This window comes from Cucurbita moschata, unplaced genomic scaffold, assembly GCF_002738365.1.
Source record: "Cucurbita moschata cultivar Rifu unplaced genomic scaffold, Cmos_1.0 Cmo_Scf00038, whole genome shotgun sequence".
NCBI classification, from domain to species: Eukaryota; Viridiplantae; Streptophyta; class Magnoliopsida; order Cucurbitales; family Cucurbitaceae; genus Cucurbita; species Cucurbita moschata.
In genome coordinates, this window is record NW_019268554.1 from 1,751,081 (window position 1) to 1,771,587 (window position 20,507).

The following is a 20,507-nucleotide window of genomic DNA, read 5'->3' on the forward strand; positions in this document are numbered from 1 at the left end:
AAAAAAAAAAAAAAGAAGAAAAGAGAACCTGTGGGAATCTGGAGAACCCAGGTTAGAGCATAAAGACAAACAGTTGGTCAGTGGGTCAGGGGCGACCCTGATCCGGACATCTATTATTAGTTTCAGCTAATTTCAATCGAAAAATAAACTGACAAAGATGAAATTCTGTTTATAAATTGAACGGATGGGGAACAGGTCATCCGTTCAGTGTCAAAACTTTCGAGGTGAATTTCATATAATTGCACTGAATTGAAATATGCCTTTTTAGTGATTAAGATTGATTGTTATTACTAGTAGTTGATTAGTTCATAAAGTTCATAAATCTTATCTATGAGGTATTCTGCATGATATTCACTAGAAGAACCCGAATACTTTGTATTTCTATACAAGAAATCTCCCAGTGATTTTGCCTGCAATAAGTTGGTGAAGTTATTTTAAGTTTGATTCAAAATATATTAAGAAAATTTCGAACCTGCTATTTGGACTTATATTAGTTGTGGTGGTTGCACGAATTTCACTATTTTCTAACTTGTGGTTAAAGTTATTTGACTTTTCATACCTCAAAAGCTTTCGTGTTAATACAGTCTCTGTCATTATACGAGTATTTTTTTGAAGTTATCCAAAGCCACGTCTTTTGAATAGAGTATGCAGTTTAATTGCCATTTCTTTATCTGTTCGAAGCATCTTATTTTATTATTATGATTATGACTTTTTCAATGTAACTGATCTTGAGCAAGCCTTGGTGATTTGAATGGGCGGACAATGCTGCTATAGATTTGATATATTACGCTGGGCTGTTCATCTTTAAATCGTGCCTTTTACTTTTCTATTGACATGTCTTTTGCATTTCTTTTCTGAAAAACAGGACCCAAGGAGTTCATTGCTCTGTTTTATGGTCTTCAGAGCTGGAGGGTAAGCTGAATAATTGATATTGTTTTAGCCCAACTTTATCTGTTGGTCTATGAAACTGAGTATTTATTGCATCTTTGTCAGGGTATTTTTGAGAGATTTGATTCAGATAGAAGTGGAAAAATCGATTACAATGAGTTGCGAGAAGCTCTTTTGAGTTTGGGCTTCTCAGTCTCACCGATGGTCTTGGACTTGCTCGTGTCTAAGTTCGACAAAAGTGGTGGGAAAAGCAAGGCCATTGAATATGATAATTTCATAGAGTACGTTTCTCCCCCTTACTCTACATGACACTTAAGCTTGAAGCTTCCATTATCAATATTCTCATTGCTTTTTTCCTTTTTGCAAATGCAGGTGCTGTCTTACAGTCAAGGTGAGCTTCCGACTAATTTTATTTTCATATATCTTTCGTATATTACGACATATACTGGTTAGAAGTGATGGCATCATCCGTTTATTTAGTTCTGCATGCTTGCTTACTCGTCTTTAGATCTACTGCAAAACTCGGAACTCGATTTTTTTTCTTTCATGTCAATTGCCTATGAATAGCCTGAATATGTTTTACTCCATTTTAGTGCCTGTGGCCATCAATTAGTCGCTTACTATCGGATTTCGCTTCAAGTAAATTGTTCATAATGTTTTTTCACACTGGTATTATGAACTCCTTGACGGTTTTTGTGGCTTCTGCAAACATTTTGATGCCATGGGAGGAAGAAAAGGCTAAAACTGAAGTGCTTTTGATGTTATAAATTACAGGGACTGACTGAGAAATTCAAGGAAAAGGACACCACATATTCGGGTTCTGCAACCTTCAGTTACGAGGCGTTCATGCTGACCGTCCTGCCATTCCTCATCGCCTGATGAGTTTTTCAGCCTTTATTCCAGCGTTTGTGGTCAGTGTAAAGCTTGAGTTTTCTTTGGTTTTTCTTTTGAATCTCTGTTGTGTTTGATAGAAACTATATGTATGTAGTCTTATCCTTATCAACGCTCTTTGTTTATGTATAAGTTGGCTATCCTCAGTATTCAATGATAGTTCTATGAATGTCTCAACTATTACCTGTTTTCCTTCCTGGGTTTCCGGTTTTGCATCTGACAGTAAAGTTTAAGTCAATTGTATCAATATAATGATGTGACGTGCACTGAATAACCTAGCATTGTTAGGTATCCAGGTTTCCAATCTTAGCCAAAGAGGGTTGGAAATGGTGTTAAAGTGAGATATGTCCTAATATGTTGTCGTTTGAAGATGAACTCGAGGAGTACGTAAATAAATCAACATTGCATATAAACGAGAAGGATCTTGAGGCTATACAAACAATTATGATGAGAAGGGCTTTACAAGAAATGGTCAATTATTAGAACTCCAAAATTAAATGTGTTTGACTTGAATACTATGCTAGATGACCTTCCAGAGAATCTTGTAAGAACCATGTAATTGAAGATAAAGTACGTTGAAATGACCTGCAATGATTTATAGGGAGTAGGATCAATCTTCACTCTCATAAGGAATTAAAGGTAGGTGTCATATCCAGGTCACAAAAGACACGTGAGAATGGGTGAGATAAATGTCGTATTTAGATCACAAAAAGGCACGTGAGCCTGGGAGGGATAGATGTCATATCTAGGTTACAAAAGGCACGTGAGTGGAGTCTAGGAGGGATACATGCCATTTTAGGCACGTGAGTGGAGTCTAGGAGGGATACATGCCATTTTAGGCACGTGTGACTAGGGATAAATTGTAACAGCTCATGCTCACCGCTAGTAGATATACGTCTCATTGTCAACCTCACAGTTTTAAAACGTGTCTACTATGGAGAGAGTCTAGCTCTACTCCCAACCAATGTCATGCACCATTTGGTGACTGGTTCTGATACCCTTTTGTAACAACTCAAGTCCACCGCTAACAGACATTGTCCACTTTGGTTCGTTACGTATTACCGCCTCACGATTTTAAAACGTGTCTGCTAGAGAGAGGTTTCCACACCCTTATAAAGAACGCTTCGTTCCTTCTCCAACCGATGTGAGATCTCATATAGAGGTCATATCCAGGTCACAAAGGACGCGTGAGATTGAGAGGGATAATGTTGTATCAATGTCACAAAAGGCACATTAGACTAGGAGAGTCACTAGACACTGAATTTAGATTCTAAATCATAAGAGCTTCTTACTTATTACAAACATTTCTCGGAATCGATACGATCAACATCTCAAACTTCTTGACATTTCATCTCGAATGATATTCACTATACACAGTTGCCCTAAACACAAATTATGAGTCTATGACTCAATTTCGACAAGCCAATGTTGAAGGCGCTAATGAAACTTGTAATAGAAAACCCAACGAACATAATCGACACAAATATGTAAAATTTAAATCACTTTATTGGATATAAATGGATTCAACATTTGATGTTGATTTCCTTTAATTTCCCTTTTAAGCTCTAAGGTAAACCAACCACGAACATACCCTAAACTCTAAACCCTAAACCAACACACGAACATACCTCATTTGTGTGGAGTATAAAATTGAATTCTTCTTCCACCCGTGGGTTGTATTGGCCTTGCATTTTTCTTCCAATTCTAAAGTTCAAAACATATGAAATTTAAATAAATAAATAAATAAATAAATAAAATGCAACATAATATTAAAAGATATTCTTTTAAAGGATAAATCAACCTCAATTTAAATGTTAATTTGCTCGTTAAAGGTTAGAAATTCAAATCTCTACGATGCTGAATTAATATATATATATATATATTATCTTAATTTTTTAAAAAATATTTCAAATTTTTTTTTTTATTTTAACTGTTGGACTATGAAATTATTTCAAAAATACCTTTAAGAAGTTTATTTTTCTCTTTAAAATGATGAAAAATTGACGTGAAAACTAACGGTAAATCGGGTATTACATTCATTTTTCTTAACGAGAAATCTCTCCAATAATATTTTTCAAAAAAGTTTAAAATAATCCCTATAATTTTAGAAAATTACAATTTAGTCTCTACAATTTCAAGTATTAAAAATAGTTCTTATTAATGTACTGAAACTCTAAAAAAAACTAGTCTCGAATGTAGAGAGTATCTACGGAGGTTTTATTAAATCATAAAAACAAAATTTTAGGAATTAAATTCTAATTTTCTCAAATCCGAAGAACAAAAGAATAGAAAATACTCACGTCATGAATAGCATTAGCCAAAACTCTCACTTGATCTCGTGAAACTGTTCTCACCTATACCAATTTAACGACGCTTAGTTTATTTGTTCACAAACTTTAGTTTACAACAATTTAGTGTTCGTAACGTTACGAAAGAAAGTGAGTACGAAGAAACCTTCTTGAGTATCGTCCAAACGACACCTTCGCTACACGGAGGAACCGTCAGAGAGCCAATATATCGGTAATATTTTCTGCTCCCGAACTTGATGTCTCCGGGATTCACAATCCCAATTTCCTTTTCTTCTTTCCCAATTGATTTGATGTGATGAAACAGCTTCACACACAAACAACAAATCTCATGAAAATCTTCAATAATCAAAATCAAAATGACCAAAACCCAACAAAATTGAAATGATTTTAAGAAAGTAAGAGATACCCTTGAAAGGAAGGGATCAGGTCGTCCATATTTGTATAGAATTCCAATAACTGCGGTCTTATTATCTTGGCTTTGATGAACCATATGCAACTCTAGAACATGTCTGCAAAGTTTCATAACATATAGATATTACGTCTTATAAATCCCGACCATTACCATGTTCGGGTTCTATATTGACTAATCGAAAAGAATCTAAGGAAGTAAGAGACGCTATTTCCGTTACTACGAGATCTTTTAAGAGCATCAGAGTCATGCCCTTATCTTAAGTTAGTTAGCGGAGTTAAGGTCGAGTAGGGTAAGGTTAAAAAGAATTAGCCACTCGGACCTTCCTCAACCCTTCACTCGACGTTGTTGCTCGGTCATGTCGCCAAGAGTCTATTGAGACAAAGTTTCTTGTTGGTTTAGTTTTTGCTTTGAGGTAAGTGTCTCTCCTAATCGACGACCTTGAGGTTAGTTTAAATAGGTATAGTTTGTCGGGTGGTATGTGTTGCATGCTAGAATATGTGTGAATGACGTATTGCTATGAGAGGGTTACTTGTTGAATATTTTTAAGGCTAAATTAATAAAAAAAAAATACCGATAAATTTAGTACTTTGTCCAAAAAATACTCATAAACCTTCAAAAGTTTCAATAATACCCTTAAATTTTCAAAAAAGACAAAAATACCCTTGTCGTTAGTATTAGATGGAAACTGCTGGTATTTTATTTCAAAAATACCTTTAAACTTTTAACCGTGTCTCAAAAATACCTTTGTACTTTAAAAAGTTTTATTAATATTATTTAATTTTTTTTTAAAAAAGTTTAGAAATAATCTTATCGTTACTATCATGTTTAAAAAATACCCATGAAATTTTAGAAATAGCATTACCACCCTTAACGTTTACGGAAGAAGTTCAAAAAAATTTTACCATCAATATATGGACAAAAATTGTTTTTGAAACGGGTACGATATTTTTTTTAATTTAAAATATTTTAATTTTTTTTCAAAATATTAATAAAACTTTTGGATAATTTCTAAATACTTTAAAGAGTTAAAAAGATAATTTTGAAACCTTTTAAAAGTTAAAAGATATTTTTGAAACAAAATATTAATAGTTTCCATCCAAAACATCCAAAACTAACGGGTATTTTTTAAATTGTTTTACGAAAGTTGAAGGATATTATTGAAACTTTTTGAAAGTTTACGAGTAATTTTGAGACATAATACAAAGTTTAAGGATATTTTTATTAATTTAACCTATTTTTAATACTCAACAATTTTTTTTTTAAGGCAACGATGAGGATATGCGGGTGAGCGACCGTGCATTTACTAATAAGCCATATGGTCTTAGTTTGATTTCCACCTTTGTTATAGGTCTACCAAGTTCTAGTTTATCTCGATTTGAATATCTACTAGCACACATGTGATAATAACCTTCAGAAAAGCCGTAAGATTCGAGTCATACTCAAATGCCATTATAGACTCGAGTTAAGCTTCAGAAAAGCTGTAAAATTCGAATCGTACTCGAATGCCATTATAGACTCGAGTTAAGCTTCAGAAAAGCTGTAAAATTCGAATCGTACTCGAATGCCATCATAGACTCGAGTTAAGCTTCAGAAAAGCTGTAAAATTCGAATCGTACTCGAATGCCATCATAGACTCGAGTTAAACTTCAAAAAAGGCATAATATTCGAGTCGTATTTGAATGCCATCATAGACTCGAGTTAGGCTTCAGAAAAGCCGTAAAATTCGAGTCGTACTGGACTGCCATCATAGACTCGAGTTAAGCTTCAGAAAAGCCGTGACATTCGAGTAGTACTCGAATACCACCATAGACTCAATTACTCAACTTCGAGCTACACAAACCTAACCCAACCCACGAGTCAAACACCCTTTCGTGAATAGAACCCTAAAAAAGAGTGAGAGAGAGAGAGAGAAACCTTGTTCCATTGAAAGAGTGCTCAGAAGGGGTATGCCAATGGCATTGGATCAACCTGTAACGAGTCCCATTGATAGTAATCTTCCCAGCATCTTGTTTCCAGCTTATCTGAACATAATATCAAAACAAACACCATCAGAGGCGAGCTTAGACACTAACCACTCTAACGTAGCACCGTACCGTCATGTCGTGGCCCCGATTCTTGATCAGCGCCCGAGCTGGGTTGTAGTCTCTTTGGAGCTTCCCAAGCTCAGGAAGAACGCCCACTTCTTCTTCCACAATGTTGATGGGAGACTGATACTTCCCCTTCCCACATGACTCCCATTCTGGATTCAGCTTCCACCAGCTCTTTGGCCCTTTTCCAGTTCCCTCGTAGTAAGTAAATGCAGATTCATCATCTGTTCGATAAACGTGTTACGATTAGTAACTTCTTCTACAAATGTTAGGTCGAGATTACTGATTCACAATCTCTTCTTTAATGGTAGGTGTTGCCATGAACTCGACCTCACAGGAAGGCATCTAGTAAAACATCATTTCTTGGGGTTGTTGTAACGGAAGTGGGAGCGGGAGCGGAAGCAAGATCGATTGTACTCACACACCCACGAACAAAGATTAAACAAAGAAACACAAAAATTTATGTGGTTCGGAGACAAGAAATTCCCCTATATCCACCGGGTGGCAATCAATCATTATAATCAAAGTGTTTACAAATGTATCTCTCACACTTTTAGCTACCGAGTCTCTCTTACAAAATTCTTCCCGATTGTTTCTAGGCAAAATGACAAAAGTGTTTACCGATAATTCATGTATCAAAATGAAAGAGGAACAAAAGGGTTATCCACCAAATAAATGAGAATTATGAACCAAATAAATGTCAATACATGCATAGGAGATGCATCATGACAACTTATAACAGGGTACTATCAAAGCAACTATTTTTCGTACTCGACAATACCCATTTCTCATTAGAACGAATCCAACGACTCAAAAGGAAATACGTATGTATAAACGATGGTTATTAGAGATGTGTAAAGCTCAAGTCTATATCGAATCGTTACTAAAAAGTAGTGACGTTGTGGTCGTGTGGTTGAACGTTGAAGAACAATTTGAAAAAAATGGAGGGAAAAAGAACATACCCACTTCAGAATCAGATGCCTTGGAAATGGAGGAGAGAAGGAAAGAAGCAGCAAAGAAAAGGAAATAATTAGGTCTGTTGTTGAAGAAGAAGGCCATGGCTACTCTGCAACGCTCTTTGTTGCTGTTTCTTTGTGTATTTATAATTAATTTTGGACAAATTATGGAAAAAAAAGCTTAATGGAGAAATTAATATTTTACTTAAATGGGAATATAAATGTAATATAATGTCTAAAAAAAATTTAAAAATGAGTTACGGACGTTTTGATTTTTTTTTTTTTTAAATTGGAGTTATTATTTGAATGAAAATAATAATTATTGATTCACTGAATTTAATGAAAATCAATTTATAGTTAATTTAAATTTTATTGAAGGTACGTGAATTAAAATAAAGGGCTAAATTAATAAAAAGATACGATTTAAAAAAAATTTAAAAATACTTTTAAAACTTTGGAAAGTTTCTTAAAAAAAAAAAATTAAAATGTTAAAAATAAATTTTTAAAAGAAAATTAAAGTGTATTTTTTTTTAAATTAAGGACATTAATGAAAATAAGATTTAAAGATATTTTTTAAATAAATAATTAACTGTCTTATTCAAAACTATAATATTTTTATTTATTTTTTAAATGGTATTGAAACTTTTAAAAATTTATGAGTATATTTTAGAAAATTAAAAATATTTTTATTAATTTAATTGAGATTTAACATATAGAAACTAAAATATTAATTTAGTTTTTTTTAATGACCAAATACAAGTAAATTGCTGAAAATTAAAATTAATGTATTTTACTAAAATAAGGAAATAATTTACTATATAAATATAAATTATCTGACAAATAGATTTATATGTAATGACAACTTATATATATATATATATTTATAACACCATTTTGAAAAATAATTAAAAAATCAAATATTTTTTTATAACTATTTTATTCCTGGCATGTATGCACGTATTAATTGTTTAATTTTAATATTTATATTTTTAATAAAGCTTAATAAGTCAAATTATATGTAATGCTCGGGCGTTAGATAAGGGTAAAATGGTAACTTTTCTTTTAGTTATCGATCTGCATTTTGATAAAATTTTGAAATTTAATTTTTGTTGGGTTCGGACAGAGAACGTCTCGGGTCCATTATAGTTCTTTTGATTGTTGTAACGATTGGCTTCTCGAGAGACTCGAGCTATAGAGGTAGAATACTTGAAAAAAAAAATATAAATTTAAAATTTTTAAAAATTTATACATTTAAAAATTTAAAATTATCTGTAGTCATAAAGAATAATCAGGACTTAGCTTAAAATGGAAGATACCATTTTTAATGACAGACACAACGTTTACAGTACATCAAAACTCAGTTAATAAATAGCTTTACAATAGACAGATATCACGACAGACAACCTTAATCCATAAATAGCATGAAAAATGGAAGAGAGCTGTTTGACCTTATCCATATAATTTTAAACTTTCGAAAATATATATATATATATATATTTAGTTTTTATTTAAAAATATATTTGAACTTTTAAAAGTATTTTTAAAATATCGTTAGACTATTTTTTAAAAATTAAAAAATGAGAGAAAATTCAACGAAAATCTATAAGTTGGTTGTTTACGGAGTATTTTTATATTTATTATTGCTATTTTTTTATGTTTTCATATGGATCGTTGGTTACTCGTCGTGGGTGAGAGCGTGTAGAGCTATATAGCTACAAGGGTAACCATAAATCGGTCTCGGTCTCCTATTTAACATGTACTTTTGGAAGTTGTAATATTTTGTGAGCAATTTTGTATTTAACTATGGGCAAGAATTGGTTTTTGTTTGTTCTAAAATTTATTTTTGAATTTACGTACTTGATTTGCAAATTATTCCTTTAAAATTGAAAATTTTTATTGTCTTTTTATACAATCGAGTCCACATAGCATCTCGTGATTCGAAATCTCGAAAAAACAGATCGTTACAGTTCTCTCCCTAAAATTTTCATCTCAATAAATCTAAATATTAAAGAAAAAGAAAAGAAAAATAAACAAAGATTGTAGAAAAATTGATCGATGTTGAACTCATAAATATGAAATATCGGTGACAAGCTAAAATCATGCCTCGATAATTTCAATCCATATTTTCAAACGATTGTAAAATAATGGTTTAGTTATAAATTTCATATCGTTTTTGCATATAAAATTTCATTTTTAAGGTTTGATGAAACCTCGTAGATTGATAAAAATTTTATCAAAGCATAGGGATAAATTTAAAATTCTAACTCTTGACCAAAAAAATTACTTTTTTTTTAAGAAAAAATTGTATGAAATCGGGTCAAAATGACATTTTTAAAACAAGAGGGTGTTCTTATGACTCGAAAACCCGACCATCCTAGATTACCTGACCTGTTTAGATTTTTTCCTTTATGAGTTAGGTTAAATTATTGAAAATCGAAAGTTTGAATATATATATATATATATATATATATATATATATATATATATATATTTTTTTTTTTTTTTAAATTAAATTTATTTTATTTTTTGTGGTCGGGTCAACGTGAAAATAAAGTTACATCTCAACTTTACCGTACCTTACTTTTAAGATTATTGTGAATATTAAAAATATTTGACATTTGTAATTAGTTAAAGGGGATGTGGGCCTAAAAATTTTTACAGGCACTCTAGGACCTACCAACGCTCATGAAAATTAGGATCGGTCTCCATTCATTCGACTAAGGTGTGGATAACGAGGCCACCTTCACAACCTTCTCCCTTCTGTTCCTATGTTGTAGTAAGGTAAGGCGGTTCGCTTGAGTAGCTCAACCACCCTTTAGCCCGATGCTCATGATGTGCTATGTGTCACGGTCATGCTCGTTCAAGGCGTGTTGCCCATGACAAGTCAAACCCTTTATGTCTTTTCATATTCCAGTATTTTACTTTTGTATTTCTAGGAAGTATGACGTTTTAGAAATATCATGTCTAGGTCTGCCAGACATGAAATGCTTCAGAACGTACTATAGGGGGATACGACTAGTTGTCAACTTCTCTCTACCCAAGGTTATATACTGTGAGTCATTGTTATTTCTCTCTTGCTTGGTTATATAACGTCTCTTTCAAAAATCTCTCTCTGCCCTCGTTTTCTAAAACCTTCTCTTAAAACTGAGGCCAGAGGCCTGAGCATAAGTTGCTTGGCCATAGGCGACGCAAGAACGAATTAGCTTAGTTCACTTGTCGTTGGAAAGTGAGTGCCGCACAATCGCAAGTCCACTGTCATCAAAAGTGCGATTGTGACAAGTGGTATCAGAGCTTTGTTAGCTCCGTGACATAGCAAAGACCGAAAACATGTAGACGACAAAGTCGACACCCAAATCACAAGCCGACCGGCTTACTTTAATAGGGGAGAAAATGTTGTTCCTCAAAGAAGTCCCTGACACCATTCGCTTCCATGATGCTAGATATCAGAGGCACATCAGAGAAAGACAAGGTATTCTTCTTTATAAACGGGTTACAACCGTGGGCCAAAACAAAAATACACAAGAAAAAGGTCCAAGACCTAGCTACCGCAATTGTCAGCGCCGGGAGACTCCTAGACTTTGGGAACGAAGCGGGTTACCAAAGAAGAACAACACAGGTCCCATACACTGGGGGCAAAACATATAAACCGCCAGGTCATCGAAATGGAAGCCCCAATAGGCCAAACGGAAGTAACGACAAACCAAGCGGGTGGACAGATAGATTTCCTCAGAACAACCAAGCGGGGACATCTCGAGGACCTTACCCTCAAAAGAACCACCCGACGACACTTTTACAATACCTGTTGTGTAAAGGCCTCCACAGACTATCCTATTGTTCTCATCGAGCCTCTCTCAGTGCACTCCAAGTGTCCATTCAAGAGAGCAACGACACAGGAGTCGAGACTATGCCAAACAAGAAGGAAGATCAAGAGAACCCCCGAATGGGCGCGCTTAAATTCTTGTCAGCCCTCCAACGGAAGGTCGACGCAAAGGAGATAATAGAGAAATGACTCATGTTCGTAGATGCGACAATAAACTCTCGACCAAACAAGAGCACCTTGATAGACTTAGGAGCGACTCACGATCAAGAAGCATGAAGATTGGGACTCACCATAGAAAAGGACCCCGAAAAAATGAAAGCTGTCAACTCCGAGGCCTTGCCTATTGTGGGAGTTTCCAAAAGAGTCCCCTTCAAATTAGGGGCTTGGACAGGAGAGTTGGATCTTGTCGTGGTTCGCATGGACGACTTCGACGTGGTACTTGGGATGGACTTCCTCCTAGAACACAAAGTTATCCCAATGCCATTGGCGAGATGCTTGGTGATCACCGACCGCAACCCCACAGCAATACCTGCAAGCATCAAGCAACCAGGTAATCTTAGAATGATCTCGGCCATACAATTGAAAAGAGGACTCGCACGAGAGGAACCTACATTTATGGCTATACCACTGAGGAAACTATTCCAAGCGAAATCAAGGAGGTACTAGACAGTTATGCTGACATAATACCAAATAGCTTACCACAAACACTACCACCCGTCGAGACATTGATCACGAAATTGAACTCCTCCTCAGGGTTAAACCCCCAGCGAAGAACGCATACCGGATGACTCCCCCTAAGCTAGTCGAATTGAGGAAACAACTAGATGAGTTGTTGACTGCAGGATTCATCTGCCCGGCAAAGGCGCCTTACGGAGCCCCCGTACTATTTTAGAAAAAGAAGCATGAGACGTTGTGTCTGTGCATAGATTATAGAGCCTTAAACAAGGTGACACTACGTAACAAATACCCACTACCAATAATATCCAACTTGTTTGACCAACTTCACGGGGCCAAATACTTTACGAAGTTGAACTTACGATCAGGGTACTACCAAGTACGTATCGCCGAAGGGGATGAGCCCAAGACAACGTGTGTAACAAGATATGGGATCTTCGAGTTCCTGGTAATGCCCTTTGGCTTGACAAATGCCCCAGCTACGTTTTGCGCATTAATGAACCAGGTTTTCCACGAATACTTGGATCAGTTCGTTGTAGTTTACCTCGACGACATAGTTATATACAACACAACCTTAGAGGAACACAAGGTGCACCTAAAGCTAGTGTTTGACAAGCTGCGGTAAAATCAGTTGTACGTCAAGAAAGAAAAATGTGTCTTCGCACAAACATGTGTCAACTTTCTTTGACATGTCATCAGTTGCGGAGAGATTAGTATGGATAGCGATAAGATAAAAGCTATCCAAGAGTGGAAAATCTCTACTTCCGTATCCGATGTGCGATCTTTCCTAGGATTGACAAACTACTATAGGTGGTTCGTCGAAGGGTTTTCATGACGAGTCGCCCCATTAATAGAGCTCCTGAAGAAATACCACCCTTGGTCGTGATCAAATAAATGTCAAATGGCCTTGAAGATTTGAAGGCAACCATGACGAGGGGTCCTGTCCTTGGGTTAATAGATATTACAAAGTCGTTTGAAATAGAGACAGATGCTTCCGACTTTGCCCAATGTCTTTATTCAAGAAGGCCACCCTATCGCTTATGAAAGTCGAAAGCTCAACGATGCTGAAAGGAGATACACTGTCTCCAAAAAAGAAATGCTGGTTGTGGTCCATTGCCTACGAGTCTGGAGACAGTATCTCTTGGGATCACAGTTCGTAGTGAAGACGAATAACAGCACCATTTGCCACTTCTTCGATCAACTAAAATTGACGGCAAAACAAGCCCAGTGGCAGGAGTCGTTGGCTGAATTTGACTTCAAATTTGAACACAAGGTAGGAAAGAGTAATCAAGCAGCGGCCCTGTGCATGTTAGCCCTTATTCACTCAAGTAAGATCGATGGATCGATGCACAACATCATCAAAAAACATTTACATAAAGACCCATCGACCAAAGCCGTTGTCGAACTAGCTAAAGTTGGGAAGACACGACAATTTTGGGTCGAGGGAGACCTTCTAATGACTAAAGGAAACAGATTATATGTCCCAAGAACGGGAGAACTGAGGAAGAAGCTCATTTAGGAATGTCACGATACTTTATGGGCCAGACACCCTGGGTGGCAAAGAACATATGCCCCGATAAAAAAGGGGTACTTCTGGCCAAATATGTGGGACGACATCATGCAGTACACCAAGACATGCCTCATCTGCCAACAGGACAAAGTCGAGAAAGTCAAAGTCTCGAGACTCTTTGGAACCCTCTACCTGTGCCAATAAAGCCTTAGGAAAGTGTGTCTCTAGACTTCATAACACACCTCCCAAAAGTCGGGGAGTATGACACCGTCTTGGTTATTGTAGACCGGTTCTCGAAATATGCGACATTCGTCCCCACTCCCAAATTATGCTCGGCTGAACTAACAGCCCCAACTATTTTTCAAACACGTTGTAAAGTTATGGGGCATTCCGTCGAGCATCATCAGTGATAGGGATGATACATATATTGACACATTTTGGACTGAATTATTCGCCTTCTTGGGAATGACTTTAAACATCTCCTCGAGCTATCATCCTCAAACCGATGGACAGACGGAACGGTTCAACTGGTTGCTCAAAGAATACTTACGTCACTTCGTCGACGGTCGCCAGAAGAATTAGATACAACTGCTAGATGTCGCCCAATTCTGTTTCAATTGTCAAACGAACTCGTCTACGGAAAAAAGTCCCTTCGAAATTGTAAGTGAACGACAACCGGTCTTGCCCCATATTATTAATCATTCTTATGCAGGAAAAAACCCTCAAGCTTAAAACTTCACAAGAGAATGGAAGTAGACAACAGATATAGCCCGGACATATTTAGAAAAAGGTTCCAAGCATATGAAGAAGTGGGCGAACAAGAAGCGTCGCTCCCTCCAATTCCGAGCAGGAGATCAAGTCCTCATCAAGTTGAGACTAGAGCATATCAAATTTCGCAGACGAAAGAACCAGAGACTAGTTCGAAAATATGAAGGCCCGGTTGAAGTCCTTAAAAAGATCGGGGCTACCTTCTACAGAGTTGCGCTACCCACATGGATGAAAATCCACCTAGTAATTCATGTGAGCAACTTGAAGCCCTACCACCCTAACCCAGACGACGACCAGCGAAATGTAATCACGAGACCGGGCATCGATCTGAAACAAAGAGACACCAAAGAAATAGAGGAGATCCTAGCTAACAGGGTTAGGAAGATAGGAAGACCCGTATGGACGATTCGTGAATTCCTTGTCAAATGGAAGAATCTCCCTACAGAGGAAACCAGCTGGGAATGCATCGAAGATCTGGATTCCGTCGCCACCCATATCACCAGATTTGAAAGTAGTTTGTTGACAGGGACGTCAACCAATTAGGTGGGGGAGGATGTCACGATCATGCTTGTCCAAGGCGTGTTGCCCATGGCCGCATGCCCATGACAAGCCAAACCCTTTATGTCTTTTCATATTCCAGTGTTTTACTTTTGTATTTCCAGGAAGTATGACGTTTTAGAAATATCATGTCTAGGTCTGCTAGACATGAAATGCCTCATAACATACTATAGGGTGATACGACTAGTTGTCAACTTCTCCCTACCCAAGGTTATATACTGTGAACCGTAGTTATTTCTCTCTTGCTTGCTTATATAACGTTTCTTTCAAAAATCTCTTTCTGCCCTCGTTTTCTAAAACCTTCTCTTAAAACTGAGGTTAGAGGCTCGAGCATACGTCGTTTGGCCGTAGGCGACGCAAGAACGAATTAGCTTAGCTCACTTGTCGTTGGAAAGTGAGTGCCGCACAATGTGACCCTATGGAACCTCCACCCTGTCGGGGGACCAAGCACGGCATAGCCCAACCCAACACAAACGACGTATTAGAAAAATAAAATAAAATAAAATAAAATTAAAAAAAAAAAAAAAAAAAAAGAAGAAGAAGAAGAAGAAGAAGAAGAAATGCCGCCCAAAACCTGACTCGCATAGAATTGTTCCATTGGCCGATTAGGGTTTTTATCTTCATTTCTTCTCAAAACCATTTGCTTTCTGTATTCTCAATAATCAAGCACAATCAACACTCCCATGGCGGAGTACGATCTAACTCCGCGAATCGCTCCAAATTTGGACCGTCATCTTGTTTTCCCTCTCCTCGAGTTCCTTCAAGAGAGGCAGTTTTACCATGACGAGCAGATCCTCAAGGCCAAAATCGAGCTTCTCAACAGGACCAATATGGTTGATTACGCCATGGACATTCACAAGTCGCTGTATCACACCGACGATGTTCCTCAAGGCATGGCCATATCTTGGTTTTTTATTTTATTTTGTTGCTTGTTTTTTTGTATGTTGACGTGTTTGTGATGGGATTGGTGCAGATATGGTGGATAGAAGGGTGGAAGTGGTGACGAGGCTTAAGGCTTTGGAGGAGTCCGCGGCGCCACTTGTTGCTTTTCTGCAGAATCCGGCTGCTGTTCAGGAACTGAGGGCTGATAAGCAGTACAATCTTCAAATGCTTAATGATCGTTATCAGGTACATTCATGGTCTCAGAATTACAATTTATTTTCTGTTGTACTAATGCCTTTTCTCCAATAAACAACGTTCAATTCTTTGTTCGGATGTAATATCATCTTGGTTGAAGCTCAGTGCTGCTATTTATGTTCTTTCTTTATGCCCTAGCTCCTTTTGCATAAAGCTCTTATTACATTTGATTGGTTTGGGGGTTCTTTAACTTTACATTTAGTATTGAGAGTGGTTATTGAATTAGCTTTTTGGGTTTCGTAAAAACCTATTTCCAGATTGGTCCAGATCAAATAGAAGCGTTATACCAATATGCCAAATTTCAGTTCGAGTGTGGGAACTACTCTGGTGCTGCTGACTATCTCTATCAGTACAGAGCCTTATGCACAGACAGTGAAAGGAGCTTGAGTGCTCTATGGGGAAAATTGGCAGCTGAAATTTTAATGCAGAATTGGGATATTGCTGTAGAGGAGCTTAATCGTTTGAAAGAGATTATCGACTCTAAGGTGGGGTGATCTATCTAGCTCTTTTTATTTGTGTGTACAATATATGCCATCGCTCTACTGACTTTCTTTCTTGTGATGCCTAATGAAGAATTTCTCATCATCTATGAAACAAGTGCAAGGCAGAATATGGTTGATGCATTGGAGCCTCTTCATATTTTTCAATCACGACAATGGAAGAACACAGATAATTGACCTGTTTAATCAAGATAAGTAAGTCTACTGGGTCTTGCCTGTTCTCACTACTTTTTATTGATAATACATGTAGAAGTACTCTTCCCTGTTTTGATAAGTTAATTATCTGCAATTCTTAATTATGTGAAGACATCTTCTTAAAAAAAAGAAGTTCCTTTAGGGCTCATTTTGCTTGATTGGAGCCTCTTAAAAATAATGCTTCATATGTTCTCCATGATAAGGTCATGGAAGACAAAATGAAAAACATGCCCTTATGTAGATGAGATAATGGATGTGGATATTCATAATGAGGGCCCATGTCTAACAGTAAAACATGAAAATAAGTTTGTGACATGAATTAAGAATAGAGGATCCATCTGAGTGATGAGTTAATTCAGGCCTTTCCCTGTTGTTTTAATGAGGTGATACTTTTCTATTCTGTAGGTATTTAAATGCCATTCAAACCAATGCTCCCCATCTTTTACGCTATTTGGCCACTGCTTTCATTGTTAACAAAAGGCGGCGGCCACAATTCAAAGATTTTATCAAGGTTATTCAGCAGGAACAATATTCCTATAATGATCCCATCACAGAGTTTTTGACTTGTGTGTATGTCAATTATGATTTCGATGGGGCACAAAAGAAGATGAGGGAGTGCGAAGAAGTAAGTTTCCTGATTCTTTTTTCTTTACGAGTAATTAGAGAGTATATCCTTATTTCCAATGGTGCTTTTTGTTCATTGTTTAAGAGGTGGGGTTCGGACGGTTTGGTTACAAAATCTTAGCTGGTCGTGAACGATAAATGCTGTCAATTCTTAAAATTCTGTTGTGTTTTCAAGGCATAATTTACCACTTGTCCTCAATGTAGGTTATATTGAACGATCCTTTCCTAGGAAAGAGGATTGAAGAAGGTAACCTTTCCACCGTTCCTTTGAGAGATGAGTTTTTGGAAACTGCTCGTCTGTTCGTCTTTGAGACTTTCTGCAGAATACATCAGCGTATTGATATGAGGTGCATACTTATTCATTCTCTCTTAAAATTTGTTATCTACTGATAGTTATTTATTGGGTGAATAATGCTACTCTTTGCTTGCGTACGATAGAAAAGTGTATATCATGCAAGATTTTGGAGGGTCAAAATCCTGATGATAGCATTGAACATGCATTGAGCAAATAACATGCTTGTATATTTACACATTTTCTGTGACAATTGTGGAAACTAACGAATGGTAGCTAGCTGTGTAATCAAGAGAAAAGACTTTTGGCTTACCTTCTCAGCATTTTTAAACTTGTCTGTGGTTTCTACTCTACGAGTTTACAGTACTCTCTCCTTTTTACTTTTTTTAGGAGCTTAAGTTTGCAAACGGGTGTCAACAATATTCATTGGGAGTTTGAAATTTATATCATACAAATTGTATTGATTAGAACTGTAGATGAATTTTAAGATATCTAATTTGAGAAGCTCATCTTTGTTTCTCGTTTGTGTTTACTTCCTCTGTTCTTCATTCTTATCACTTGAAAATGGGTGGGAGCAAAGGAGGAAGAAAACGGTTTTACTCTATGCGTCTAGTAAGACTGCCTCCAGCCAGTTTAGTAACAGATCTGATTCTAAATCCTCTCTTTTAGTGCTGCCAAATAATGAGGTTCTCTAATGTATAAAGCTTAGTTCTCAGGATTTGGATTGGTAAAACAATACTTCCTGACCATTATTGTAGATCTTCTGTCATTGTAACTTGTGACTTTTCTTGGTTCTTTTCGTTGTTATATCTCAAGTGCTGGTAACTTATGGCACAGCGTCCTTGCTGAAAAGTTGAACTTGAATTATGAGGAAGCTGAGCAGTGGATTGTAAATCTCGTGCGCACGTCAAAGCTTGATGCGAAGATTGATTCAAAGACGGGAACAGTTATAATGGAAACGAACAAGCCTGATGTGTAAGTTTTTTCCTTCGTTTTCTCAACCTTCGCCCACAGTCCGTCCTATATCTGGGAAATGTTTACTACTCTTAGATTACTGCCACAGAGTACTGTTCTTAGTGAAATGAAATTTTGATCCTTGAATTTTCAGGGTTGGGTCTGCTAGGCATTTGAAAAACTCTATCCTTCTTACTTGTGATTGATAAGTTCTTAAACTTTGAGAAAAATTTCAAAAATTTGAAAGTTTACAAGGACCAAAACTTATAATTGGACTTAGTTTTGGCTCAATTAGTTTGAGGTTGTAGAACTTTTGTCTGGTAATAATTGTTAATATGAAATTGACACGCTTCGTTTTCAGGCATGAGCAATTGATCGACCACACGAAGTCATTATCTGGGCGTACTTACAAGTTAGTGACCCAACTTCTAGAGCATGCACAGGCCCAAGCAGCTAGATAAATTTTGGGTGGTGCCTCTTTTTTTTTTTTTTTTTTTTTTTTGACAATCACTATGAGATCAGAGCAAGATTTCCATATTTTTTTCCCCCCATAATTTATGCTCATTTTATGCTTCCATATTCTTATACCAATGATTATTCTAGAAAAATCTTAACAAAAAATGTAAATAATTTTTTTAATATACTAATAAATGTTTTGTAATATTTATGTGGAGACCACCCTTTCTCTCATTATTTTTATCTTATTTCGGTTGATCCTACACTTTCGAGTCTTACCGCAGACAAACATCCATTATGCTTTTGAAATATTATTAAATTTATTATAAAGAGGTTTTTTTTTTTTTTTTTTTTTAATGAAAATAGATTTTAGAAAATGTATATTAAAAATGAGATTTTTTTTTTTTTTTTTTTTATAGTAATTTCGCATGGAAATAAATAAATTAGAAAGAATTGAAATAGGAGAACGGACAAAAGTTAACTTGGAAGGCAAGGACAAATATGAGCTTCCCCTTTCGACCTTGACTTGCTCCATGTTCAATCTGACCTCGACTTGCTCCATGTTCAATCTGACCTCGACTTGCTCCCTAATCAAATTGAAATAGAAGGCAAGAACTAAGATGAGCTTCTTCGACCCTTGTCCCTCTAAATCTAGATGGGAAAAGGCTAAGCTAAACATATACCCCCACTAACTCTTTGCATCATTACTACCTTTGACCACCAAAATTAAGATGATTAGACTTCTTTGACCACCAAAATTAACATGGCGAGTCTAATCACTCCAAGGATTCACCGAAGGTACCCTAATACTCCTCCCATCTCAGGGTCCGGTCTATGCATTGAATTTTAATCTTTACCAACAACGAATAATCTCCTGTTAGTTCCATTCACGTTCAATCAAAATCTTTTAGTGGGTATGCAAGCAAATTCTATTCGAAGATCAAAATGTTACCCAATTTTGTTCTTCCATCATCCCGTGCTCTGAACATTTCCATTGAAAAATTTGTACAACCGGGCTTCATTTTCGCCAGAGTTGGATCATATTGGATCAGCCCATCTTATGAGCTTACTGTTATCTTTCCATTTTCTTTCTTTACAATCGACTACTCTTCATTTGCAATCTAGGGCGATCGGTATTCTCTCATGGGTCGTTTTGATTTTCCTGTATCAAAACGGGAAAGTTGAGAATAAGAAGAGATTGTTGGGAATGAATTTCAAATGCTTTGAATGAAGTATGGCTGTGTTTCGTATGTGAGAATTTATAGCTTTGCCAACATAATTTGCATAGATCGGAATACGATTGTTAGGGATGATATAGGCGGAGGTTGTGTGTTCAAATCTTTGATATCTCCAGAATTTGAAGAACTAGAATGCTTGGTCCCATGCTTGCATATCAAAAAATCCTAAATATGCAGATGAAAACTAGATTATAGAGGGATGGCTTTCTTTTTTTTTTTTTTTTTTTTTTTAAAAAA

At 36.3% G+C, this 20,507-nt stretch overlaps 3 protein-coding genes across 4 annotated transcripts in view; 2 read left to right on the forward strand and 1 right to left on the reverse strand.

Annotated features, from left to right (window-relative positions):
* LOC111432514 (probable calcium-binding protein CML49) overlaps positions 1–1,959 on the forward strand; it is a 3,742-nt gene extending 1,783 nt beyond the window's left edge. Inside the window, exons 2-5 of one of the 2 annotated variants that reach the window (XM_023069436.1) lie at positions 866–912; positions 994–1,169; positions 1,261–1,279; positions 1,663–1,959. In XM_023069436.1, coding sequence (XP_022925204.1) covers positions 866–912; positions 994–1,169; positions 1,261–1,279; positions 1,663–1,767 — 347 coding nt within the window. In that variant the 3' untranslated portion in view covers positions 1,768–1,959. Of the gene's footprint in view, positions 1–2; positions 151–865; positions 913–993; positions 1,170–1,260; positions 1,280–1,662 lie in introns of those variants that run through there. The other variant, XM_023069437.1, reaches the window with a different exon arrangement.
* A 1,272-nt stretch (positions 1,960–3,231) lies between these two features.
* Positions 3,232–6,808, reverse strand: LOC111432446 (alpha carbonic anhydrase 4-like). The gene is given in 8 exon segments (XM_023069337.1): positions 3,232–3,371; positions 3,408–3,483; positions 4,080–4,133; positions 4,234–4,392; positions 4,495–4,597; positions 6,415–6,521; positions 6,594–6,766; positions 6,769–6,808. Coding segments are annotated over 7 exon segments (711 nt in total). The 3' UTR covers positions 3,232–3,371; position 3,408.
* Positions 6,809–15,462: 8,654 nt separating this feature from the next.
* On the forward strand, positions 15,463–19,155 carry LOC111432445 (eukaryotic translation initiation factor 3 subunit E-like). Its single transcript, XM_023069336.1, has 8 exons — positions 15,463–15,765; positions 15,848–16,002; positions 16,269–16,496; positions 16,585–16,706; positions 17,112–17,331; positions 17,535–17,677; positions 18,460–18,597; positions 18,938–19,155. The coding sequence occupies exons 1-8, from the start codon at positions 15,558–15,560 to the stop codon at positions 19,035–19,037; spliced, it is 1,314 nt and encodes a 437-aa protein (XP_022925104.1). The 5' UTR covers positions 15,463–15,557; the 3' UTR covers positions 19,038–19,155.
* The last annotated feature ends 1,352 nt before the right edge of the window (positions 19,156–20,507 follow it).